This window comes from Hyla sarda, chromosome 7 (genome assembly GCF_029499605.1).
Source record: "Hyla sarda isolate aHylSar1 chromosome 7, aHylSar1.hap1, whole genome shotgun sequence".
Taxonomy (NCBI): domain Eukaryota; kingdom Metazoa; phylum Chordata; class Amphibia; order Anura; family Hylidae; genus Hyla; species Hyla sarda.
In genome coordinates, this window is record NC_079195.1 from 179,317,647 (window position 1) to 179,344,861 (window position 27,215).

Genomic DNA, 27,215 nt, shown 5'->3' on the forward strand with positions numbered 1-27,215 from the left:
CGCCACAAATGTCAGGCATAGGACAGTCACCACTCGAGAGTCTAGTCTTAGTCTCATTGATGGGAAAGCACTAACTCAGGCTTCAGGACTCCAAGGACGGCCCAGTTGACTGGCGGCGCCCGCGCCACGGTCGCTGTGGAAGCGGCCAACCTGGATTAGGACGCTTGGCTGAGGACCCTTGTGATGAGCCGGGCGCTGGTGGGGCCGTGTAGGGGTCTGCCAGGAAGGCAGACCAGTCCGGGAGGGACATGTTCGGCAGGCCAAGGGTGGATAAAAACAAGGGGAGGTCTCTAGGCAACCGAAGGGTGGCCACGGTGTCTCCAGAGGCGAAATTCAGGGCGAAGGGGAAGCCCCATCTGTATGGTATTTGTCGGTCCTGAAGAATTTGCAGCAGTGGCCGTAAGAGTGCCCTCTGGCGGAGGGTACGCCTAGACAGGTCAGGGTACAACTGGAGGGAGGCACCATCAAAGTCCTCTGCACCCTGTTGGCGCACCTTAAGCATAATCTGTTCTTTCAGGGAAAATCTGTGAATCCGACATATGACGTCCCGCAGGTGGGTAGGATCCGTGCTTGGAGCTCTGAGAGCCCAGTGGACCATTGTCTCGATATGATTGTCCAGTGGTCGACCCAGTAGCATGTTGAACACGCCCACTACCGTGGGCAGTAGGTCCGGGTAGCCTCCAGAAGGCCGCGTATGCGGACATTATTGCGGTGGCTCCTATTCTCAACATCATCAAGGTGGTCCGTCAGGGATTGCTGTATGGAGGATTGAGCACTCAGGGTGGCTTGCATACTCTGCACCGTGTCCAGAACAGTGATTTGGAAGTTTTCAAGAACCCTCACCCTACTTTGTAGGTCAGCAACATCACGTTTACTGGCTGGAGGTCCTGTCGCCACATGTTTCATATCCAGAGCCATAGCGGTCATATTTCTTTTGGTGGGGAGCAGCACCAGTAGTGCTTGGAGTTCGGGGTGCCCCTTAAGTAATGCTACCGCCTGGTCAGGGGGGGAAGGGAGGCAGACAGTGGGTCTCCCGCACCCGTAGATGGGTCAAATGGAGGAATGGACCTCTGTGGTTCTGGTGCATCACCCCCAGGAGGTAGTAGGCCACCGTGAGGAGATAGAAAAGATGACTGGGTTGCAGCAGGGGCAGGAGGAAGAGGGGAGGGAGAATTATCAACATCCCCCCACACTGCAGGTGGAGGTGTTCCTGGGAGAGAACCGAAGAAAGGGGGGTTCACATCCCGTATGATAGAAGCTGGTAGCTGCGGGGGGAGGACCCCGCTTGACTGGGGAGTAGTTAGGGTAAGCACTGTTGGGATCAAGACAGCGCTCCCTGTGCCGGAACGGCTTGAGAGAGTGGGACGCACTGGTGCTGTGCGGTCGGCCTGTCTGTGGTCTCCTGCGCACCCACCGCAGACTTCACTTGCTGGGTGGAGTAGTCCGGGAGCTGCAGTTTCCCCGGGTCCGCTGTGGAGGAGGGCTGCGTCACTCCGACTTCACAGGCTGTGTCTTCGGTGCGCCTGCCGGCAGGGAAGGAAGCTGTTGAGGAGACCCGGCCGAGTCACACGCAGATCCCGGGCTGTGAAGGGGACTTCGTTGTAGCGGTGGTCTCGCCGGTAAGTCCCGCAGGGTCGGGAGATGTGTCTTCTGCAGCGCTGCTCCTGCGGGCGCCGCACTTTGTCTTGTTACAGGAGGAGAAAGCGCTGGCAGCACGGCGCCCGGAGGCTCACGCGCCATTTTGGAGTGCCCCGGCATGAGGGCCTCCTGGTCTCTAAGGGCCTGGAGCAGGCTGAAAAAGTTGTGGATCGGGACCGGAGGTCGCTGTGGGGGTCCTGATGACTTGCGGCCCCTTCCTGACCGTCGGGCTCCCATAAAGGTAGGTTGGATCCCCAAATTACTGCCGTGAATACGGAGCTCTCGTGTTCAGCGTCTGTCCTCGCTCATGGCTGGCCACGCCCCAGTTACGTCCGTTTTTATAGAAAAAAAAAACATACCTTTTTGAAAATGTTGTCCATTTTTAATGGGAGGGGTCTTGGGTGGGTACTTTAGGATGCAAATGCGCATGTGCAAAGTAAAAACCGTATACGTTTTCCCGTATGGAACCGTATACATGTGCGTTTCCAATTGACGTCCATGTTAAAAAAAAAAACATATGCGGTTGCAGTACAGTTTTAAAACCGGAGTCAAAACCGTGGCCCCGCGTTATAGAAAGGGAGTGGGCTGAGGGTGTATAGGTACGCCCTCCGTCCCCAAGGAGTTACATATTTGCATTTCTATTGTGCACCCTAAAAGAGTGTTCACACTACATAGTGCTCTTAATTATATTTTTTGAAGATTTGTCCTTACTGTCACCACCTCCTACAAACAGTCTTTTTACACTGCTCAAAAAAATAAAGGGAACACTAAGATAACACATCCTAGATCTGAATGAACTAATCATATGAAATACTTTAGTCTTTACATAGTTGAATGTGCTGACAACAAAATCACACACAAATTATCAATGGAAATCAAATTTATCAACCCATGGAGGTCTGGATATGGAGTCACACTCAAAATCAAAGTGGAAAACCACACTACAGGCTGACCCAACTTTGATCTAATGTCCCTAAAACAAGTCCGAATTAGGCTCAGTAGTGTGTGTGACCTCCCCGTGCCCGTATGACCTCCCTACAATGCCTGAGCATGCTCCTGATATGGTGGCGGATGGTCTCCTGAGGGATGTCCTCCCAGACCTGGACTAAAGCATCTGCCAACTCCTGGACAGCCTGTGGTGCAACTTGGCGTTGGTGGATGGAGCGAGACATGATGTCCCAGATGTGCTCAATCGGATTCAGGTCTGGGGAACAGGCGGGCCAGTCCATACCATCAATGCCTTCCTCTTGCAGGAACTGCTGACACACTCCAGCCACATGAGGTCTAGCATTGTCTTGCATGAGGAGGAACCCAGAGCCAACTCCACCAGCATATGGTCTCACAAGGGGTCTGAGGATCTCATCTCGGTACCTAATGGCAGTCAGGCTACCTCTGGCAAGCACATGGAGGGCTGTGCCCCCCCCCCCAAAGAAATGCCACCCCACACCATAACTGTCCCACCGTCAAACCGGTCATGCTGGAGGATGTTGCAGGCAGCAGAACATTCTCCACAGCGTCTCATAACTCTGTCATGTCTGCCACATGTGCTCAGTGTGAACCTGTTTTCATGTGTGAAGAGCACAGGGTGCCAGTAGCAAATTTGCCAATCTTGGTGTTCTCTGGCAAATGCCAAACGTCCTGCACTGTGTTGGGCTGTAAGCACAACCCCCACCTGTGGACGTCGGGCCCTCATACCACCCTCATGGAGTCTGTTCCTGACCATTTGAGTGGAAACATGCACATTTGTGGCCTGCTGGAGGTCATTTTGCAGGGCTCTGGATGCATGGAATAGCCTTCCTGCAGAAGTGATCGCTGCAAATACAGTGAAGGAGTTTAAACATGCATGGGATAAGCATAAGGCTATCCTTCATATAAGATAGGGCCAGGGACTATTGATAGGATTCAGATTATTGGGCAGACTAGATGGGCCAAATGGTTCTTATCTGCCGACACATTCTATGTTTCTATGCTCCTCCTTGCACAAAGGCGGAGGTAGCGGTCCTGCTGCTGGGTTGTTGTCCTCCTACAGCCTCCTCCACGTCTCCTAATGTACTTGCCTGTCTTTTGGTAGCACCTCCATGCTCTGGACACTACACTGACAGACACAGCAAACCTTCTTGCCACAGCTCGCATTGATGTGCCATCCCGGATAAGCTGCAATGCCTGAGCCACTTGTGTGGGTTGTAGACTCCGTCTCATGTTACCACTAGAGTGAAAGCACTGACAGCATTCAAAAGTGACCAAAACATCAGCCAGGAAGCATAGGAACTGAGAAGTGGACTGTGGTCACCACCTGCAGAACCACTCCTTTATTGGGGGTGTCTTACTAATTGCCTATAATTTCCACCTGTTGTCTGTTCCAATTGCACCACAGCATGTAAAATTGATTGTAAATCAGTGTTGCTTCCTGAGTGGACAGAGTGATTTCACAGAAGTGTCATTGACTTGGAGTTTACATTGTGTTGTTTAAGTGTTCCCTTAATTTTTTGGAGCAGTGTATGTAACAGTACTTTAGGAACTATCCAGAGTAGGAGCAAATCCCCATAGCAAACCTCTCCTGCTCTGGACAGTTCCTGACATGGACAGAGGTGTCAGCAGAGAGCACTGTTGTCTCTGTTGAAAGGAAATTCAAAAAGAAAAGAACTACCTGTGTATTATACAGCAGCTGATAAGTACTGGAAGGATTGGGATTTTATAATAGAATTAATTTACAAATCTGTTTAACTTTCTGGCACCAGTTGATTTAAAATAAAATGTTTTCCTGTGGAGTAACCCTTTAATTTAGACAATGTAACCTATGGACTAGTAAAAAACTTCCTTTGTCACAAATCTTCTATTTTCAGTAAGTCACAGCAGACTACCTATAAGGTCTTAAGGGTGTATCTAATGAACCAGACACTTGATGGCAGTGCCATCTCTCATAGGGCACAAAGACCATATTTAGCAAGTTTGTTAACAGCTGCAGGATTTGTGGGGTAAGGTAATTAATTTTACCTTTTTTTTATAACTGCCATACAAATGCCTGATGATCCCACAGTTTTGTTAACTTTTATGCTCCCAGTACTTTAAGTACTTGCAAGAAGGGTCTGGTATTTCATGTGGTAGGCCCAAATTTTGTGCTTCTTATGGGAAGCCCCTGGGAAGACTTTAAATGAGTACTGCAGCCATAGACACTTATCTCCTATCTGCAGGATAGGGGATAAGTGTCAGATCGCGGGGGGTCCTGTATGGGGACCCAGCCTTACCGCAGCTGATGCACGTGTCGTCGACCTCACTGAGGTCGATAACAAGCCTTCTCCATACAGCTCTATGGGAAAAGCGGGGATGCATGAACGGGAGGCGTCGGCCACAGGGGCTTACTGCAGCTGACACCCCTCCTGCACGAGAGAGCTGCAGCAGAGCCGGGGCCCGTACAGGAGATTGTAGGGGGTCCCAGCGTTCGTGTCTATGGGAAGGGGCGTGTCGGCTGACACACTCCCTCCCACAGACATGAATGTTGGGGGAGTGGTGTGACGTCACAAAGGGCGTGGCCATGACATCACGATCATGGCCTCCAGCTCTAAGCACTCTGAATGAAATGTTCAGAACGCTGGAGCACCGGCGTACCCCTTTAATAGTGCAGTAGTTCTGATCGGCATCTGTGATGCAATAGCAGAGAGCTGATCCATTGTCAAGGAAGCCCAAGGCCTTTGTGGCTACTGGGACTCTGCTATTGACACAGCCTAACTATGGCAGACTGACCATCTAATGGATCAATGCAGTACATGTACAAAACAAAAAAAATAAACATTTGGTACTGCCGTCTGCAGAATTGCCCAAACTATTAAAATATAATGTTACTGATTATGCACCGTGAATGGCATAAGCAGAATTGCAGATTTTTGGTCACATTACATTCCAGAAAAAAAAAAAACAATTAAAAAGTCCATGTAGCCCATAATAATAAGGATGAACACTGCAGATCACAGTGCAAATTATAAGCCCTAATACAGCTTTATAGGATATAAACTAAAATAGTTATAGGGGCCAGAATATGCAGATTTAAAGCAATTGTTTCCCATAAATTATTGCTGTAATTGTACTGACCTGACTAATAAAGATGACATGTCTATTTTACCACACAGATAGTAGCAATAAAACAACCCCCCTAATTGTATTGTACTGAACGTGTAATCAGAAAATGACCTAATGATTATAGTTAAGTTTTTTCTAATGTATCTATATTCTAAAATAATCCTGAAATTGTGCAGTTTTTATTCTGACCACTTAGCCTAAATATAAAATGACACAAACAGGATTTCAGTGAAAAGTGACACCAGTATGGAGGTTGTGGCTTAGCACGGCATGTAAGCGGCTGCACGGTCCGGAGCTCCGCTGGGCATCCTGCTTATATCCTGGGTATCTGGCCTAAAATATCTCCATATCTGCTCCCTACTTCTTCCTGAAGGTGTCTGGAGCATCACAGCATCAGGATGGCCAGGGCGGAGGCGCAATACCATGACACAGCAGGCGCAGGAGGACGGTGAGACCAAGTAGCCGGGGGAGCCGGCGCCATCTTTTTTGGAGGTGGCGTGAGTTGCGGAGCGCCTGCAGTGTTTCGCATGAGTTACTGATCAGCCGGAGCGGGCCCTGGCAGATTATTGGAGGAGGAGACTGATGGGGCTGACTGGCTGGCCGGGGAGCCGGTCTCTTCTGCAGATGCAGCCTCCTCTACTGTGCTGAGCGGGACTGAGCGCCATGAAACCGCAGGTCAGTCTGGTGTTAACCCCTTGCCTACAGGATCGTCCTCTGCATATCCTGGGGACTCCTCTACCACTGCTGCCCTCTTTTCTACAGACCCTGCTGAGCCTCACCCTGATGTCTCATATGCTGGGGCAGTGAAAGCTGTGGCTGCACAAATTCCTATTACCATTAACCCCTCCTCTGCTGGTGTGGTGTCTGCTGCTTTAGATGCCTCACTGCCTCCAACTGCAACTGCTGAGCCTACCCTGAAAGATATCCTTTTGGCTGTCTCCAAGGGCAACACTGATATTAAAATGTTGCTAGGAGGGTTGCGTGAGGACATTAACCTTATCCGCCATGATATGCAAAAGGTTTCCGAGTGGATTAGTGTGGTTGAGTGGGTGATTTGGAGGATCAAGTTCCTCTGCTCAAGAGAGATATGCATCGTGTGATCACTAATTTGACTGCACTAGCCGCTAAATCTGATCATATGGAAAACCACCTGCGGCGGAACAAAGTGCGCCTGGTGGGCGTCCCTGAAAGGGCCGAGGATTGTGACCCTGGGGAGTACTTTGAGAATTGGCTCCTTTATACGTTTGGAAAAGAGATTTTGACACCTCTCTTCACTTTGAGAGCGCCCATAGGGTGCCGACTCGTCCTTTTTCTCCAGGAGCCTCGCCCCAAGCTGTCCTCATTCGTATTCTGCATTTTAAAGACAGAGATTTCATCCTGTGCAAAGCCAGGGACATGGATTCGCTTACTATTAATAGCAGCTGTATTTCTATCTTCACAGATTTTTGGCTGCAGAGTGGCTGGATGCTCATAAGGCACAAATACGGTTTGCCTGTACCTGAGGTTCCTGTGTGAACTTTGCATTTAACTGTTGGTCCTGTTAACCTGATTTGGACTACCTGTGCCGTGGCTCATTTTTCAGGCGCTATGGCTCTGATTGTGCTCCTGTGCTTATGGTATTCTATTACTGCACTATGTTTTTTCATTTACTGTATATATTCACAGTCATCTGTTTTGTAGGTTTCTATATATACTGCCAGATGTCCCATATATATTTTGTTCTTATTTGCTCGGACTTGAGCACGGCAGGGTTGTGAAGGTTTTTTCTGTCTACATGTTACCTGCTCACTCTACCTGGGCTGTTTGTTTGCCTCCTGGCAAGTTGCGACTGTTTGTTTTTTTGTTGTCTGTATGGGGTGTGTTTTGTGTCCTTCCTTCTGGCCCTTCTACAGTGCTCCATTTACTATGTCTGTCTTCCCTCTAGACCACTGGCGGCTACTGTATCCGCCCCTCTATGTTTTCACTTATGCTTCCCTATTTTCCTTACGGCTACCGATTTTCATGTAGTGGCGTGGCATGTGAGGGGCCTTAATGATCCCACTAAACGTCTCGCTATATTTCAAGCGCTTAAATCCTACCAACCTGCTGCCTGGTTCTCTGTGGCGACTGAACCCCTTTTGGCTTCAGGTCCCCTCAGTTGGCCTTACACTCAAGACTGATGTGGAAGCCTTTCTCGAGATCAATGCGGTAACTGCCTCGGTGGGCACAGTGTGGAATTCTTTGAAGGCGTATGTGAGGGGTGTCTTTATCAGGGATATTACAACCTATAAATCTAAGAATAGGGTGATTAAGGCCTCACTACAGCAGCAAGTGCTCCTAGTGGAATAAAAGTTTTTGCGTGACCCTCCTGACCTAGCTAGAGATAATTGGCAGTCCATGCAAGCCCTATTAGATTCACATTTATAACAGATGGTGGACAACAAGTGCTTCTTTCAACAGCAGCACTACTTTGAGAGTGGTGAGAGCACGGGTCGCCTGCTGGCTCGCACTATTAGAGCCCAGCAGGGATCCGCCTTTATTTCTTGTCTCTGTGATGGTGCCGGGAATGTTGTCCAGGAGGATGTGGACATTTTGAATGTATTGGTTTCCTTCTTTGAGGAGCATAGAAGGAAGGACATATTTTTCCAAGCTGCCACATGATCTGGTTGCTATTGATCAATTTGTTTCTGGTATTTCACTCCTGGCGCTATAGCAAACCCAGAGGGATTTCCTGGATGAACTCATTACTCTTGAGGAATTAGAGGTTGTGTTGGGGGCCTTACCTAATGAGAAGTCTCCAGGTGTTGATGGGTTTCCCAATGAGTATCTTAAACAATACCAAGACATACTGTTGCCCCAGTATAGTATTGCTACTGAAACCCAGTAGGGACCTGCTCTCTGCGGGCTCATATAGACCAATTTCTTTACTGTGCTCCGATGTTAAGCTATTGGCAAAGGTCTTGGCTAACCGTCTCCTAGGGTCATTACTACCTTGGTACACTGTGACCAAATGGAGTTTATACCGGGGAAGTCGATGGCGGATAACATTAGGAGGCCTTTTTGAATCTCCAGTAGCAGCCCGAGGGCACTGTTTGTAGGGCTGTGCTTTCACTCAACGCTGCCAAAGCTTTTGACAGCATTGAGTGGAATTTCTTGTGGAGTGTCATGCGCCACAATTGTTATATGCTGCCCCTCATGCCAGAATTCAGGCTAATGGTTTACTTTCCCATTCCTTTCCCCTGAGTCGTGGTACACGCCTAGGGTGTCCCTTCTCCCTGTTTCTATTTGCCATAGCAATAGAGCCCTTGGCGGTACTTATTAGGGCTTTCATGGAGTTTAGGGGTTTCCGTTATGGGGATACTGAGCAACGTATTGCCCTTTATGCAGATTATATGCTTCTCTTCCTGGGAGATGTTGCGCACTCCTTGCCCCCTTAATGGCTCTTATAGAAAAGTATGGTAGTTACGGTAGCCACAATTGTTATATGCTGCCCCTCATGCCAGAATTCAGGCTAATGGTTTACTTTACCATTCCTTTCCCCTGAGTCGTGGTACACGCCTAGGGTGTCCCTTCTCCCTGTTTCTATTTGCCATAGCAATAGAGCCCTTGGTAGTTACTCCACCCTGTCAATCAACTGGGATAAGTCCACAATCCTTCCCCCTGATCCCCTCCCCTCTATACCAGTTATTGTTAGGGTCGGCCTCCCTGTGGTTACACATTTTAAATATTTGGGTGTCTATGTTACTGCCTTTCCCTCTGATTATGTTACTCTTAATCTTGTTCCATTGCTAGACAGTAGTTCTCGCGTAAACTTCCCCTCTCTATGATTGGTAGATCCGACTTAGTTAAAATGGTTCTAATGCCTCAGTTTTTGTATATTCTACATAACACCCCTGTCTGGATTCCTATGAAATATTTTCTTAGGATTCAGTCATTATTTAGAGAGCTTATCTGGAATGGCAAGCCAGCTACGATCCGTCTTGAAACGTTGCACTGTGGTAAGGAGGCGGGTGGTTTATCCATTCCAAATCCTTGGTTGTACTTTTTAACATTGCAGGTCCAGTAGTTGAAGGGGTGGGCACAGTTTACTACTATGGGGTGCATGGGAGATCTAGTATCAAGGCGTATTGGTAAGGTGACCCCTATTTATCTGTACACAGACACTCCCTCCTACCTTTGTACTTATCCTTAAGGTGTGGATGAAATTTAGGACCCTTTTGCATTATCCTATGTTTGTTACATATTCTACTCTGTGGCAAAATCCTCCCCTGTCCAAATTGCCTATGCTACCTGATGTCTCCCTTTGGGTCACTCATGGGGTTTTGTATCTCTCCCAGCTCTATGATGGGCCGATATTAAAGCCATTTGCTCAACTACGAGAGGAGTTTTTGCTGCCTCAATCATTTTTTTAATCGTTATCTACAATTGCGACATGCCCTCGATGCGCAGTCTCAGGTTTGTGACTTGACTTTTGGCTCACCCGTGGCAGCTGATGAACTGTTCACTCAGATTTCTACTAAGGGTGTGATATCTATGTTGTATAGGGATCTGCTTTCCTCTTATCATGAAGCCTATCCATTGAATATTAAAGATAAATGGGAGTCTGATGTGGGTCCCATGTCTGATGAGCAGTGGGCACAGACTGTATTTATGACCCCGTGGCTTGCAGTGTCGGGAGCTCACCAGGTGTCCCAATTATTTTTGTTGCATTGGGTGTATTGTACTCCTGCATTTTTGCAGAGGATTGGGGTGCGACCGGATTTCTGCTGCCCAGGTTGTTCCTTGCCCAATGCTCACTTGCTTCATGTGATGTAGGACTGTACTCTTCTTGCGCACTTCTGGAACAAAGTGGGACAGCTGCTTAGACGAGTATATGGTTGTCCGTTTGGACTGTCTGCTTTGACATGTGTGCTGGGATACCTGGAGGGCTTAGATGAGGATAGTGGCTTATGTATGCCCTCCACCTATTTGTGGAGGAATCCAATGGAGGTGTTTTTGGGGGGACTAACCCTTGATTTTGTCTGTGTTTTGCTCATTAATTGTCCTCACCTTGTCAGTGCCCCTATTTTGTATTTGTCTTGGTATGTTGCTCACTGTCTGAGTCCCCGTTCTGTGTTGGGGTTCTGTGTGCCCCTTGTTGCTGCCCCCTCTCATGTACTGTTTGATGCTGTACTTTCTTCTCATATGATGCTCCTGCCTTATATTTGAGTATGTATGTTGACATGCCTTTGCCTTTTGTCTGGGGGGGGTGATATATTATACTACACTGTATTGTTTCTAACATGATTCTTTTTGTTTAATCTACTGTGAAGGATGGGACCTGGGATGTGGGGGGTGGGAGTTTCTGTGTGGATGGGATGGGTTTTCTGGGTTTATGTTTTTCTTTGTTTCTGTATGATGTATGATTTATAAAACGTTTAATAAAAATTTCTGATAAAAAAAAAAAAAGAAAAGTGACACCAGTGTAAATATAAGACACAATACACAATAACATTTGCTTACAGTTCAGCCCCCCCCCCCCCCCCCCTCCAATGACCAGAGCATACCTCTAAATGCTGTTAAAACAGCTCAGGCAAATTGGCCATCCCATAATAAATGTACAAAAAAAAAATTACAACTAAAATATAGAAACTGATTAAAAATTTTTTAAAGAAAGAACATAAAAGTCTAAATGAATCAACAAAGAGAAGGATACTGAAGATGAAGGAAACTGGGGGGGGGGGGGGGGGGGGGAGAGAGATACAATATTATTTAAGGGGCTATTCACAAGTACAGTATCCCATGCATATTTGATGCTGTAGATTTCAATGTAAACTAAATGACTGGACACAGTTTTAAATGGATACTGTACATGTGAATTGACCATATAGGTTAATTGTTTCTACTGAACAAAAAGAGTAGAATTTGTTGAATACTGATGGGTAAATACATGATCGGTGATATTTTCTTTTGCTGTATAGAAGTCACTCTTTGTGCATTTAGGCTAGGTTCAGACTACGGAATCTCCAGGTAGAAAATTTGCGCCCGGAGATTCCGAGTGCGGCCAGCGCCGGCTGAATCAGTCGGCGCTAGGACCGCGCGGACACTGCAGTCTCCAATAGACTGCAATGTGTTCCGCGCGGATTTCCGCCTGAAGAAAGAGCAACGCCTTTCTTCATGTGGAAATTTCTAAGCGGATTTTCAAAGCGGATTTTCCGCTTCACAAATTCCGAAGTGTGAATTTGTGAACGGAAACCCATTCACTACACTAGACATTTTAGCAAGCAGAATTTCTGACGGAAATTTTACGAATGAATTTCTGTCGGAAATTCCGTAGACTGAACCTAGCCTTAGTGTTCCTGAACACAAACATTTAGAATCAATTCCACAATATGAATATACAAATTCATTCAGCAATGTGAAGATTCCGATGGTAAACAAGGGCTGATTTCTGAATAAAACATTTCCCACCATCTGGACATGAAGAGGGACTTCTGCTCTGAGTGAGTTTTTTGGTGTTCACAAAGATTGGATTTCCTGTTGAAACATTTCCCACAATCTGGACATGAAAATGGCTTTTCCCCTGTGTGAATTCTAAGATGTCTTTCCAAATCAGATTTATGATTAAAACATTTTCCACATTCTAGGCATGGAAATGGCTTCTCTCCTGTGTGAATTCTTAAATGTCTCTCAAGATCTGTTTTCTGACTAAAACTTTTCCCACATTCTGGGCATGAAAATGGTTTTAATCCTGTATGAATTCTTTGATGTCTCAGAAGATTTGATTTCATGGCAAAACATCTTCCACATTCTGCGCAGGAAAAAGGCTTTTCTCCGGTGTGACATCGTTGATGTTCAACAAGAGTTGCTTTTACGCTAAAACTTTTACCACATTCTGAACATAAAAATGGCTTCACCCCCGTGTGAGTTCTCAGATGTTTAACAAAATCTGTTTTCTTGCCAAAACATTTCCAGCATTCTGAACATGAAAATCTCTTCTCATTTCTGTGAATTATCTTGTGTGTAGATAAACTCACTTTAGTCAAAAATTGTTCCCCACATTTAGAACATGTAAATATTTTACCTCTTTTGCGACCAGAGACTTGTTGATCATTCTGTGATTCAGCAAATGACGGTCCCCTTTCCATAGTGGTGTCAGTAGATAGATCTCGGCTGTAAAGTGCTGAATGAAAAAATGTGGCAATAGATTGTCCTCCATCAGTGTTATTATATTCAAATGGATAATCTAAAGGCAAAATCATTTGTCCCTTTGATTTTCTGGTGTAGTCATCTTCTGTAAATTTAAACAAATCAAATTATTTTTTCTTATTTTTTTACGGAAAGAACAAATGAATATTCTATACCATTGCTATGTGAAGTTTACAAACTCAACCACTTCAGTATACTGGGCATGAAAATGGCTTTTCCCCTGTGTGAATTCTTAGTGATCTTTCCAAATCAGATTTATAGTTAAAACATTTTCCACATTCTAGACATGGAAAGGTCTTCTATCCTGTGTGAATTCTTAGACGTCTCTCAAGATTTGATTTCTGACTAAAACATTTTCCACATTCTGGGCATGAAAAAGGTTTTAATAAGTAAATATTTTACCTCTTTTGTTATCAGAGACTTGTTGAATAGAGATGAGCGAAGTTACAGTAATTCGATTTGTCACGAACCTCGTGGCTCGGCGGTTGCTGACTTTATCCTGCATAAATTAGTTCAGCTTTTAGGTGCTCTGGTGGGCTGGAAAAGGTGGATACAGTCCTAGGAGAGTCTCAGGCCGAATTGAATTACTGTAACTTTGCTCATGTTGATCATTCTGTGACTGAGCAAACAACTGTCCCCTTTCCATAGTGGGGTCAGTAGATAGATCTCTGCTGTAAAGCGCTGAATGACAAAACAACTGAGTATACAACTGAGTACTGCTAGGGCTACGCCCAGAATTTTTGTAGTAGTATATTTTTTTTTTTACACCTCATAGAGGTTGTGCTGAGCTGCAACATGCACACCTCCTTCCTCCCCCATCCCTGTGGTACAGATCCCTGTATATGGGTTAAAAGGTAGAAACTGTGAGATTCCCTCGACTTCAGCTCTTCAGTTTAGCCCTACAAATTGTTGAACCACAAGGAAATTACATAATCTAACAGGAAGGCTTCACATTAATTGCTCCACATGCTTTTGCTGTAAGTCTGGTGGTAAAATGTGTTTTATTATGAAATGTGTGTTTAAGGGATCCTCTTAAGGGTATGGAGCTTTTCTCTGCAAATGCCTGTACAACAGTTGAGGGCATGTGAGCATAGTGTTTGCTTGCATCTCATTCTGCAGTACCAACAGATGCCTGAGGCAGAATGTCAGGGAGAGACAGAGACGCTGCTCAGGTCTAGGGAAAGGTGAATGTCACAAGTAGCGCTGCAGCCAGACATACTGCAGCCGGCCCCGTCCTCCCGTGCTGCTTCTGCCGCCATTCGCATCGCGGGACGCGCCCACATGCGAACGCCGGGCTCTCACTCTCCCCTCCGCATCTCTGTCCCCTCCACTGTTCTCTGCTGTTGGCGCATGCGCCCCCGCTTCCTAGGGCGCGTGCGCCAGCTTCTTCAGATTTAAAGGGCCAGCGCACCATTGATTGGTGCTTGTCTGGTCCTGTGTCTATTTAACCCCACACTTCCTTTCTGTCCTTGCCAGATCTTTGTGCTCACTAGCCCTAGAGAAAGCGTTTCAGATGTGTGTTGTCTACAGTGTTCCAGACCTATTGCTTTGTGACCTAACCTCGCTCCTGTGCCGCCTTCCCTGTCCTCTTGCCTGTCCAGACTACGAGTTTGCCTCATCACCTCAGCAGCCTGTGTGGACGAGTCGTATCAGGGATAGTGACCTGGGTGCCGCCTGCCGCAGCAAGTCCATCCCGCTTTGCGGCGGGCTGTGGTGAAAACCAGCGGCACCTTAGACTCCGCTCCCTGGTACGGCCCACGCCATCATGCACACTGGTTCAGCGGATTCACTGCTCCACTGCCGTTTCAGTGAAGTTTCACTAGGAGATGGCACAAATCCAAGGGAATACTGGTGTTCTCCAACCAAGTGAACCTGACAGTTTCATAGAGAAAAGAGTACTACACTGCCAACTGGGAGGTAAGGGAAGAAATATCTCTCTGCCGTTCAAGTCAACTTTCAGGAAATTAAAGGCCCATTACACCCACAAGCACCTGAGCAGATGTTGTTTAATTTGCAACAAGCCCCCAGTGATCAGTTGTCTCGAGCCAAACAAGATTCCGTGAAAGGTTTGAGACGACAGTCATCCATAGTGCAGAACCTCCAGGGCAAAGAACATACAAGAAAAATGCACGATCCACCCAATACAAGTAATACAACCTAATTGGCACCACACATAACAAAAATCCTACACTGCTGTAAAGCCTCATAATTACTGTATTGCTGTTTTGGTCACATGATGTATCAGATATACCGTAAATTTATGAAAAGTATCTAAAAAAAAAAAAGTCCCATTTGCAAAAAAAAATAAGCCCTCACACTTTTTGGGAAAAATAAAAAGTTATAGGGGTCAGAATGGGGTGATTTTTAAGTTTAAAAATAATAAACATTTTTATTATCAAAGATATCCAAGCAAAGTAGAGATACCTCTGCACTGCTGTAGGTACACAGTTAATAGCCCAAAAATGCCAGCTCTCCTTGGCTGATGATTCCTACATCATTAAGCGGTGCTCACTTAAATTCAGAGGTGATCCATAACTATGCAATCCATATAGAAAAGAAATATTGAGGGCACTTAATCTACAGGCCTGCAAGAGATCCCCTGTGGATTGTTTGTCTGCCCTTTCCTAACTTGCACTTTTTGTATCTGCTGTTGCTGAATAAATAAAGATTCCAGAAGTTTGATGAAGATGGGTGAGTGCCCTTAATATTTCTTTTCTATATGGATTGCATTTTTATTATCAACCTTTGTGTAAAGGAACAGTGGTGCAGTTGCCTATGGCAACCAGATTGCTTCTTTCATTCGCCAGTCTGTAGAGGTTTATTTCTCTATACTCCCCTTTCTCTACATGGAAGCCTCCATGATCTACAATCTTTGATAAAGAGAGCTTTGATAACATGTCACTTGCGTATATAGTAGCTATTATTCACCTGTGCTGATATCTTGGGGAGTTTCCTTCTCCTTACACTGCTGTCCGTCTTCTTCATACTCTTCCATATACATACTTCTCCACATCATCTCTTTTTCTTCTGTTATAACTTCCTCTTTAATTTCAATCTCTTCAACCTAATTCCATACAAATAGTGTAAAAATAAGACAGATGGAGAAGTTTAACCATCTACCATGAGGAGGAACTGTGTTATTCCGAGTGGTAGTTGTAAGCACAGTGCAGGCAAAACTGAAGCAATTCGCAGCAAAACCGCACATGCTTTTTCCACGTTAAACAGGTGGTGACATAAATTAAAAAAATTAACCATATACCACACTGACCAAAATCTTATAAAGCATTTGGTAATAGTCCAGCACTATGTACCTGATAATCCTCGGTTATGTTCGTCACACTGTCTCCATCTGTAGAAGATACACATATATTGACTGAATCCATTATTTACACGTGATAAACATTTGAGGAGTATCTCTCAGTAATCATCATAATCATCTCCTCTTACCCAGTGATATAAGAGATTTATGGTCATCCATTATGACCTCCTTGTATAGATCCTTGTGTCCTTCTAAATATTCCCACTCCTCCATGGAGAAATAGACAGCGACATCCTGACATCTTATAGGAACCTGATAAATACAAAGGCAGAGATTCATCATAAAAATACAACCCTCCACCACATTCTTTTATAAAAATACCTGAATATATGTTTACTGAAATTATGAATAAGGGCTCGTTCACACTGCAGAATTCCGCTAGCACCAGAGTCTCATTGTTTTTAGAGGGATTCTGCTGCTTTGTGCATTCTACGGAATTGCAGCAGAGGAATTCGGCTGGCAGAATTGACGTCAGCTCAAAGAATGAAACATATTGCTTCCTATATTATGTCATCAGTAATCCGCATCGAGAAGGTATATTCAAAAATAACTTAATTCAGACATGTGCAACGTGCTTTGTCCCTGGACCAGTGAATAAAAACATAAAAAACATATACATAAGGATAGCTATACACAGCAACTTTGTGGTCACCGGATCCGGCTGAGGGGAGCGGGCCCGGCCCGGCCCGCCTCTCATTAATTTAAATTAGCCGAATGTAGTCAGATAGTGACTCCGGTTGGTTTTGCCCACAGCAACCAAAGAACCACAGTTATTTAAGATGTCTCCTATCTTAAAGAACTGTGGTGAAATGAAAGCTGAGCTGTAATTACTTGCTGTGGTTTCAGGCAGATTGATAAATCTGGGCCAATGTCTCAATACGACATTTTGATCTACATGTTAGAGTAAAGTTCCTTTATCCTGATGTGGTTATCCTTGTCTGATGTCCAAGCTACTGTCAGCATTGAAACAAATGTTTATCACCCACCATAGAACAATAATTTTAATAAGGTGATTGGTGAAAAATGGACTAGGTCAGTTAGGGAAAAAATGGGAAAAGGACATAGGGCCCCTCTCAGAGGACTGTTGGAGTAATATTTGTCAAAATGCATATAATGTCTCACTGAACATGAAACACTAATTAACTCAATTTCGTCTTCTCCATAGGGTTTAATACTCACCCTTGTATTTGTTTAAATTTGATATAAAAAATTAATCAGAGTGCCCGGGATGTGGGACAGAAAGGGCAAACCTACTTCACATGTTGTGGACTTGTAAACATATTAGGACTTACTGGGGAAATGTAAAGAAAGGAATAAAAAATGAAACTGTATTAAGATTGTTTTTAGAGTGTCTGTAATGTGTAAGGACAGGAAATGTAGATGTATTTAGAAAACTAAGTATATTTGTTGTACGTTTGTTAGAATTTCTCAAATAAAAAGTATATACACTGCTCAAAAAAATTAAGGGAACACTAAAATTAACACTAATAAAAACACATGCTAGATGTGAATGAATGAACTAATCGTATGAAATACTTTCGTCTTTATATAGATGACTGTGCTGACAACAAAATCACACAAAAATTATCAATGGAAATCAAATTTATCAACTGATGGAGGTCTGGATATGGAGTCACACTCAAAATCAAAGTGGAAAACCACACTACAGGCTGATCCAACTTTGATGTAATGTCCTTAAAACAAGTCACAATGAGGCTCAGTAGTGTGTGTGACCTCCACGTGCCCAAATGACCTCCCTACAACACCTGGGCATGCTCCTGAGGTGGTGTATGGCATCCTGAGGGATGTCCTCCCAGACCTGGACTAAAGCATCCGCCAACTCCTGGACAGTCTGTGGTGCAATGTGGCGTTGGTGGATGGAGCGAGACATGATGTCCCAGATGTGCTCAATCGGATTCAGGTCTGAGGAACGGGCGGGCCAGTCCACAGCATCAATGCCTTCCTCTTGCAGGAACTGCTGACACACTCCAGCCACATGAGTTCTAGCATGAGTCATGCTGGAGGATGTTGCAGGCAGCAGAACTTTCTCAACGGCGTTTCCAGAACATGTGTTCAGTGTGAACCTGCTTTCATCTGTGAAGAGCACAGGGCACCAGTGGCGAATTTGCCAATCTTGGTGTTCTCTTGCAAATGCCAAACATCCTGTATGGTGTTGGGCTGTAAGCACAACCCCCACCTGTGGACATCGGGCCCTCATACCACCCTCATGGAGTCTGTTTCTGACCGTTTTAGTGGACACATGCACATTTGTAGCCTGCAGGGCTCTGGCAGTGCACAAAGGCGGAGGTAGCAGTCCTGCTGCTGGGTTGTTGCCCTCCTACGGCCTCCTCCACGTCTCTTGATGTACTGGCCTCTCTCCAGGTAGTGCCTCCATGCTCTGGACACTATGCTGACAGACATAGCAAATCTTCTTGCCACATTCTCGCATTGATGTGCCATCCTGGATGAGCTGCACTACCTGAGCCACTTGTGTGGGTTGTAGACTCCGTCTCATGCTACCACTGGAGTGAAAGCACCGCCAGCATTCAAAAGTGACCAAAACATCAGCCAGGAAGCATAGGAAATGAGAAGTGGTCTGGGGTCACCACCTGCAGAATTACTCCTTTATTGGGGGTGTCTTGCTAATTGCGTATAATTTCCACCTGTTGTCTGTTCCATTTGCACAACAGCATGTGACATTGATTGTCAATCAGTGTTGCTTCCTGAGTGGACAGTGTGATTTCACACAAGTGTGATTGACTTGGAGTTACATTGTGTTGTTTAAAGCGTACCTGTCATAGTGCAAAAAAAAAAAAGAAAAAAAGTGATATGTTACTCAGGACCCAATCCTGATCATGTGTATATAATTTTTATGTGTCTCGGACCTATATATCCAGAGATTTAAGCATTTATCTGCTGGGGAGTTACTTTTTCATTGTTCAGGCTGGAGGGGGCGTGTCAGTCTGTCTCCCTCACAGGAGCAAGCCTGTGCAGTCAGCCAATCAGTACTCTCTACTCTGTAACCCTTTCCTCTCTGGTTTTATGCTGTGTCATGTGTCAGAGGAAGATACTTGGAGCTTGCCTGCAGTAATCAGAAGACATTATGGTGAATTCATAACAGGATAAAATGTATAAATATAACAATAGATCTTTATAAAATTAGTGCAAGGATTTTTTAGATAAAAGTACAGCATTTTTATGAATACATGTTCTATCTGTTTTATCTTCTCCTAGTAAAGCTGGATGCTAATCAGCATAGCTGTCACTATGTGTGTCATTCATCTTTCACAGACTCCTGAATGTCTAATCAACTTCTTTGTCATTCAGGAGTCCGAGAAAGCTTTGACTATTTCAGCATGCTGGGAGTTGTAGTTTAGTAACAACTGAAGATGCAATGTTTGTAAATAACTGTGTTAGAGCAGTGTTGCCTCCAGCTGTTTTAAAACTACAGCTCCCAGCATGTCCACACATCCTTTATCTGTAGTTTTGCATATACAATAGAAATAATCCTATACTGGATACCGGTATGCTTTACGGCCGGTATCCAGTATGCTGTAAAATCTAGACTAGTCTGTCTGGCTAAAAGACAGGTGACCACTAATGGTGGCTATTTTGAGCTTGAATTTCAGGGGAAAATTTTTAAAAAAAATTTAACAGGTGTATATTGTGAAATGTCATATTATAATGAGTCCTGCAATATATGAAAAGTTTCTAACAATGACAGTGCCTCTTTAAGTGTTTCCTTTATTTTTTTTAGCATTTTGAGCAGTGTGTGTGTGTATATATATATATATATATATATATATATATATATATATATAAATAAAACTCAATGGGGGGCATGTATCAAAGATTTTATCCCAGTTTTGTGTTAAAACTTTGGTGCAAAATTTTGCGCAAGCTGATTTTGTGCAAGCATTTCCTCCAGATGTTTAGGTTTCCGTGTACCTTGGAGTGACATATTTAGTATGCACAAATTTATTAACTGCGTACATTTCATTTACCCGCAGAAATCTTGCGTAATGACCATATTTTAAACGCAAATATAAGCCATCTTGGACTGCACGTAGCAAGATGCTCTAAATCATGGATTCCAAGGAGATTACTATGCTTCTGCCACCAGTCAGATTATCTCTAAGATACTTAAAACCTTTCCATGTACCTTTTAAAAACAATGCAATGTTTATGGGCCCTTGTGATCACCCTTCACCCGCAGTGTAACCCCATACACCGGGATAATACACTGGGTTATAATGCAGGTGAAATACTTCCTGGCACAGTTCATACTTGGAACTGTGTAAAATTCAAACTCCCAGCTGTTCTTTATGAGTGCAGGAGATTGCACCTGTGTAGTGTTACCATGGTTACCGTACAGCTAAGAATATAATACTGTATGTGCAGGGAGAAGGAGGTACAGCTGTTCGGTCTATGTTTATGTGTGATTGTGTGTATGCAGCAGAGTTGAGTGTGTGATTGTGTCTATGTAGCAGAGCTGAGTATGTGAATGTGTGTATATGTAGCAGAGCTGAGTGTGTGTGTGTGTGTATATGTAGCATAGCTGAGTGTGTATATGTAGCAGAGTTGAGTGTGTGAGTGTGTATGTAGCAGAGTTGAGTGTGTGAGTGTGTATGTAGCAGAGCTGAGTGTGTGAATGTGTGTATGTAGCAGAGCTGAGTGTGTGAATGTGTGTATGTAGCAGAGCTGAGTGTGTAAGTGTGTGTATGTATCAAAGCTGAGTGTGTGAATGTGTGTATGTAGTAGAGCTGAGTGTGTAAATGTGTGTATGTAGCAGAGCTGAGTGTGTGAACGTGTGAATGTAGCAGAGCTGAGTGTGTGAATGTGTGTATGTAGCAGAGCTGAGTGTGTAAGTGTGTGTATGTATCAAAGCTGAGTGTGTGAATGTGTGTATGTAGTAGAGCTGAGTGTGTAAATGTGTGTATGTAGCAGAGCTGAGTGTGTGTGTATGTAGCAGAGCTGAGTGTGTAAGTGTGTGTATGTAGCAGAGCAGAGTGTGAGTGTGTGTATGTAGCAGTTGAGTGTGCAAGTGTGTATGTAGCAGAGCTGAGTGGGTGAATGTGTGTATGTAGCAGAGCTGAGTGTGTGAATGTGTGTATGTAGTAAAGCTGAGTGTGTGTGTATATGTAGCAGAGTTGAGTGTGTATGTTGCAGAGTTGAGTGTGTGTATGTAGCAGAGCTGAGTGTGTGATCAGGTGTATGTAGCAGAGCTGAGTGTGTGCGTGGTTATGTTTACATATAATCACACATTCAGCTCTGATGCATACCCATGTCGCACACTAATTTCTGCTACCAGGGTGCCTCCAGCTTTTGCAAAACTGCAACTCCCAGCATGCCAAGTTTTGCAACACTTGGAGGCATTCTGGTTGGTAAACACTGATATAGAGGTAAGGGGACAGATTGTTCAGCAAAATTACATATTTTTTAAACCTAGACATTTTGGGGGAGAATCTCAAAAACTTCTGTAATTTCTGTTCCAGCGATATTATTCACACCATTTTTTTCTCCTCACATTTTTAAAGGTCTCTTTTGCTGCTTTGAAATATGTGAAAATTCATTTTTGCGCCACTTTTTTTTTTTTTGCACCAAAATATTTTTTTTGTTGCAGCTATATTGTTTTTTTGCGCCAAAATTGCCGAGTTTGGTGCCAAAATCTGCAATTTTTGTGCCAAAATTGTTGATTTTTGCGCCAACATCCAAGAAAATTCTGGTGGAAACATCTCACGAAATATTCCATGATCAAAAAGCTGTTGTGAAATTTTTTATGTAAATTGGACTCTCACCCCTTTGAAAATATCATGTAAACCAGACAATATACATGGACACGCCCACTTCTACAAAACTGACATGAACAGTATAAACCACGGCACAAAGCTCTTTCAAAGTGTGGTCGATACTTTACGCGTCAAAATTGATTTTTTTGGGGAGGAGGGGGGGGGGGGGGGCAGCTCAACCACAGGTCCAAAGATCCAAACTGAGATCATCATGGATCACTAGAACACCATCCAGGTCACTCTACCCAATGTGGAGCCCGGACTTGTGCCGGTATTACACACAGTGTTACTGTCCCAGCAGCACTCACCTCTCCAGTAAGCAGATGAATGATCTTGTTGGTGAGTTCCAGAATCTTCTGTTCCTTGCTATTCTTATTGGTCAGTGAGTGAGAAGGGAATTCCATGATGGGAGTCTTAGACATGCTCCTTTCTTCCTCCTCATCAGGTATTTTCTTTGCTAGTGTATAATTCTGTGAATAGAGAGAGACAATGATTTACCTTTATGTGTCCTCATCACCAAGCGGGTAATTTCACATTTTTAGTAACTAGTGACAAAAGAGACAAGATTCCCAGAAAAAATAATCTACAGTTGAATCCATATTTTATAATCATATCATCGTCTGATTTCATTATAATGACTGATTTCATATGACATAATTCCCAGAATGCCTCACCTCTCCAGTCAGCAGGTAGATTATCTCTAGAGTGATATTTAATATCCTTTCAGCCATCTGTTTCCTGTCCTCGCCCATGCCTAGGGAGTCAATATGCTAAATTATTTTATTTTTGTCAATTCATTATTTAACATTTATACTATCAATCGTTTCTGTATAAAACAAACACTCAATGCCAGCATTAGATTAGAAAGTACTCTCTCCTGGATTTGTTTTTGAGCCTTACCTGTGTGCCTCACCAGGTTCCCTCCAGCTGTTGCAATACTACTACTCCTAGGATGCCCAAACAGCCAAAGGCCGTGGAGTTGTAGTTTTGCAACAGCTGGAGGCACCTTGGCTGGGACTCATTGAGCTTAGTTCACACTGCATAAAATTTCCTGACATTTAATTTTTAGGCCGCAAAAAAAAGATGGAGGGGGGATAACTACCTTAATACAGTGGTCCCTCAAGTTACAATATTAATTGGTTCCAGGACGACCATTGTATGTTGAAACCATTGTATGTTGAGACCAGAACTCTATGGAAACCTGGTAATTGGTTCTGAAGACCCAAAATGTCATCCAAAAATAGGAAAAGGTGAGGATTAAAGAAAAATAAGTAGATAATACAGCAAGTCCTTACATATAAAAAGTAAAAAGAGCTGCTGGGAGCTGTAAATCACTGTCTATGTCAGTGTTTCCCAACCAGGGTGCCTCCAGCTGTTGCAAAACTACAACTCCCAGCATGCCCGGACAGCCATCGGCTGTCCGGGCATGCTGGGAGTTGCAGTTTTGCAACAGCTGGAGGCACCCTGGTTGAGAAACAATGGTTTATGTAGAGGACAGGAGCTTCTTCAGGGTCCTCTACAGTACACACAGTGTCCCAAATGGAGCGGCCCTTACTTGGTGTCCAAAGGAGCAGCTAACCCTGGCACAGAAAAGGAGTAGTACAGAACTTGTAGTTCCTCCCTTGTACTGTAGGGGGCGCTACCGGACAGCCAGTCAGTGCATGCACTTCAGTAATACAGGTGATTTACCAGTAAAATGCCCATTCTGATTGGTCAGTTCCTCCAGTTGTGACACGTTTCACAGATCTGGACTGTCCGTAGCATTGTATGTTGAGTCTGGTTTCAAGTTACGATGGTCCAGAAAAGACCATTGTATGTTGAAACTATTGTATGTTGAGGCCATTGTAAGTTGAGGGATCACTGTACATTAGAGCTGCTCTGATTTAAGCTAGGGCTTCATTGCAACTTTGGTCGCACAACACGAACGTTGTATCGCAACCCAACTTCTAATGATTGTTGTTCTAGTGGTCAAGATCGCAAAGCAAAAATTCTAACCATGCTGGTTGCACATGATATCGCCATAATACACTGCAGTATAAGGCTATGTTCACATGGGGAAATGTCCGCACGGAAAATCTCTGTGCAGACATTCCCCTGACAGCAGAGCGCCGGCAGAACATGCAATATATTCTGTGCAGAGTCTGCAGAAAGAATAGACATGACACCGGAATATGAATCTCCGCACCAGATCATTCTGGTGTGGAAATTCTGCTATGTGAGCAGCGCAACAGAATCCCGTTGAAATGGGAAGCATGGGAATTCTGCCATGTGAACATAGCCCCAGTCACATGACCAGGGTGCCTTCAGCTGTTGCAAAACTACAACTCCCAGCATGCCTGGACAGCCTTGGCTGTGATATTGTCAATGACATAAGACATTCTTCATAATATGCTCTTTAGTACAGGAAACATGCTGCACTTCAAGGTGTTCTCAGCAATGCTTTTGATTTTATAACATTTTTCCTTTCCAATTCCTATAGAAAAAATTCAAAAACACTGTGTGGAAATTTGCTTTAAATAGGCTTTAAAGGGGTACTCCGGTGAAAACCTTTTCTTTTTTTTTTTTTTTTTAAATCAACTGGTGCCAGAAAGTTAAACAGATTTGTAAATTAGACAAAGCAAAGGTGTGATATTCGGCACTGCTATGACTGGCTAAACCGGACTATTGGACGAACACTTAAAGGGGTATTCCAGGCAAAAACTTTTTTTTATATATCAACTGGCTCCGGAAAGTTAAACAGATTTGTAAATTACTTCTATTAAAAAATCTTAATCCTTCCAATAGTTATTAGCTTCTGAAGTTTTCTGTCTAACTGCTCAATGATGATGTCACGTCCCGGGAGCTGTGCATGATGGGAAAATATCCCCATAGGAACTGCACAGCTCCTGGGACGTGAGTCATTAGAAAGCAGTTAGACAGAAAACAGCAACTCAACTTCAGAAGCTAATAACTATTGGAAGGATTAAGATTTTTTAATAGAAGTAATTTACAAATCTGCTTAACTTTCCGGAGCCAGTTGATATATAAAAAAAAGTTTTGGCCTGGAATACCCCTTTAACTAGGAAAATCCATAGCGATGTGGTGGTGCTCTGATAGAACAACAAAGTTCAAATCTTCAGTGCAATGAAGGAATAGAAATAATCGTCACTCACCGGTCTTCTCTAAAATCAGCTTCTTTATTGAAAAATACTCACAACATGAAATGCAGTCAGGGAGAGGGATCGGTGCAGGGGGGGGTAAGTAGTTGGCGGTAGTTGCCAACTACTTACCCCCCCTGCACCAATCCCTCTCCCTGACTGGATTTCATGTTGTGAGTATTTTTCAATAAAGAAGCTGATTTTAGAGAAGACCGGTGAGTGACGATTATTTCTATTCCTTCATTGCACTGAAGATTTGTAAATTACTTCTATTAAAAAATCTTAGTCCTTCCTGTACTTATTAGCTGCTGAATACTACAGAGGAAATTCTTTTCTTTTTGGAACACAGAGCTGTCTGCTGACATCACGAGCACAGTGCTCTCTGCTGACATCTCTGTCCATTTTATGAACTGTCCAGAACAGCATATGTTTGCTATGGGGATGTCAGCAGAGAGCACTGTGCTCATGATGTCAGCAGACAGCTCTGTGTTTCAAACGGAAAAGAATTTCCACTGTAGTATTCAGCGGCTAATAAGTACAGGAAGGATTAAGATTTTTTAATAGAAGTAATTTACAAATCTGTTTAACTTTCTGGCACCAGTTGATTTAAAAAAAATAAAGTTTTTCACCGGAGTACCCCTTTAACTATCCCGCTTTCCTTTGCTATCCGGAGTTCTCCTTTAATTGCAACTTAATTGCTATTTTTTATAAGAACAAATAAATGACACACAAATATATTTTTTATATGTATTTGTAGGAAAATGTTTGATTTAGTTGCGATTAAGTTAAAAAGCATGTGATCAAATATTTAAAGGGGTTCTCCACTGCCCTGTCTTCCCGAGCTCAGCTCGCAGCGTCCGGAAGTCTATTACTTCCGTGTTCGAGGCCACCCCTTGTGATGTCACGCCTGCTCCCTCAACGAAAGTCTATGGGAAGGGGGCACGACCGCATAGACTTTCGTTGAGGGGGCAGGCGTGACGTCACGAGGGGGTGGCCTCGAACACGGAAGCCCGCACACAGCGTCCGGAGTAATAAACTTCCGGACGCTGCGAGCTGAGCTCCGGAAGACAGGGCAGTGGAGAACCCCTTTAAATACAGCACAGTGGAGAACCCCTTTAAATAGAGTGACAGCCTTAATATATATAAATACAAACACACAAACACTGTAATTTTCCTAGTATTTCTATAGAATTAACTATGAATCCCTTTATACAACTCTGTGTGTGGAGATATATATATATATATATATATATATATTTCTTAGCAAGTGAATATTTCAACATTTGTAGCTTCTTTATACATCAAAAAGTGAGCAGTTCATCTTCCGTAACTTCTTTTTGCAATTTAGTACCAAGAACACAAAAGCAACACATTTTGGTTTGCAAGAGAGTCATTTCCCTTGCATGGGTGTTAAAAGTGTACTGACACCTGGTGGTAGTGGTAAGCATTGCAGCCCATCATCCCAATATGCAGTAGAGAGTAAACATACATACAAAACAGAGAATATACATATAAAAACAATATACACGGTACAATAGGGACCAAGGAAAAATGAGGGGCGGGACTTGGCTGCCATGGGTAACTACTCCACTTCTCAGCTGCATCAGTTTTGATCTAGTCTCCCCTATAGGGTTAATGCCAGAAGTCAGACAAGTATAAAGCGTTGAGCCACTTTTTCAGCCACAATATGCATCATAATAGGCAAATCCTCCCCGAGAATCCCAGCACATTATAACAATGAACACAAGACACACATACCCTGCCCAATAACTCTGCAGATGTTTCTGTAGGACCTTTGATGATGTCACAAGCACGTGATCAATCCCATTCCATGTAATGGCTCACATGACCATGACGTAATCAAAGGTCCTCAACCCCTTGATACTGCGGAATAATTCTACATTATTGCAGTTTCCCAACCAGGGTGCCTCCAGCTGTTGCAAAACTACAACTCCCAGCATGCCCGGACAGCCTTTGGCAGTCCGGGGATGCTGGGAGTTGTAGTTTTGCAACAGCTGGAGACACCCTGGTTGGGAAACACTGCACTATTGAATGTTCACCATTCTGTCTGGTGTATTATAAAAGAAAATC

General features: G+C 44.0%; 1 protein-coding gene across 1 annotated transcript in view; it reads right to left on the bottom strand.

The window, feature by feature from the left end:
- Positions 1–23,307, bottom strand: part of LOC130283195 (oocyte zinc finger protein XlCOF8.4-like) — a 71,333-nt gene extending 48,026 nt beyond the window's left edge. Inside the window, exons 1-6 of the mRNA XM_056532399.1 lie at positions 22,662–23,307; positions 22,296–22,457; positions 16,327–16,450; positions 16,191–16,228; positions 15,808–15,943; positions 12,086–12,964 (exon numbers count right to left, since the gene is read on the bottom strand). Coding sequence (XP_056388374.1) covers positions 12,086–12,964; positions 15,808–15,943; positions 16,191–16,228; positions 16,327–16,450; positions 22,296–22,457; positions 22,662–22,739 — 1,417 coding nt within the window. The 5' untranslated portion in view covers positions 22,740–23,307. The remainder of the gene's footprint in view (positions 1–12,085; positions 12,965–15,807; positions 15,944–16,190; positions 16,229–16,326; positions 16,451–22,295; positions 22,458–22,661) is intronic.
- Positions 23,308–27,215: the final 3,908 nt, after the last annotated feature.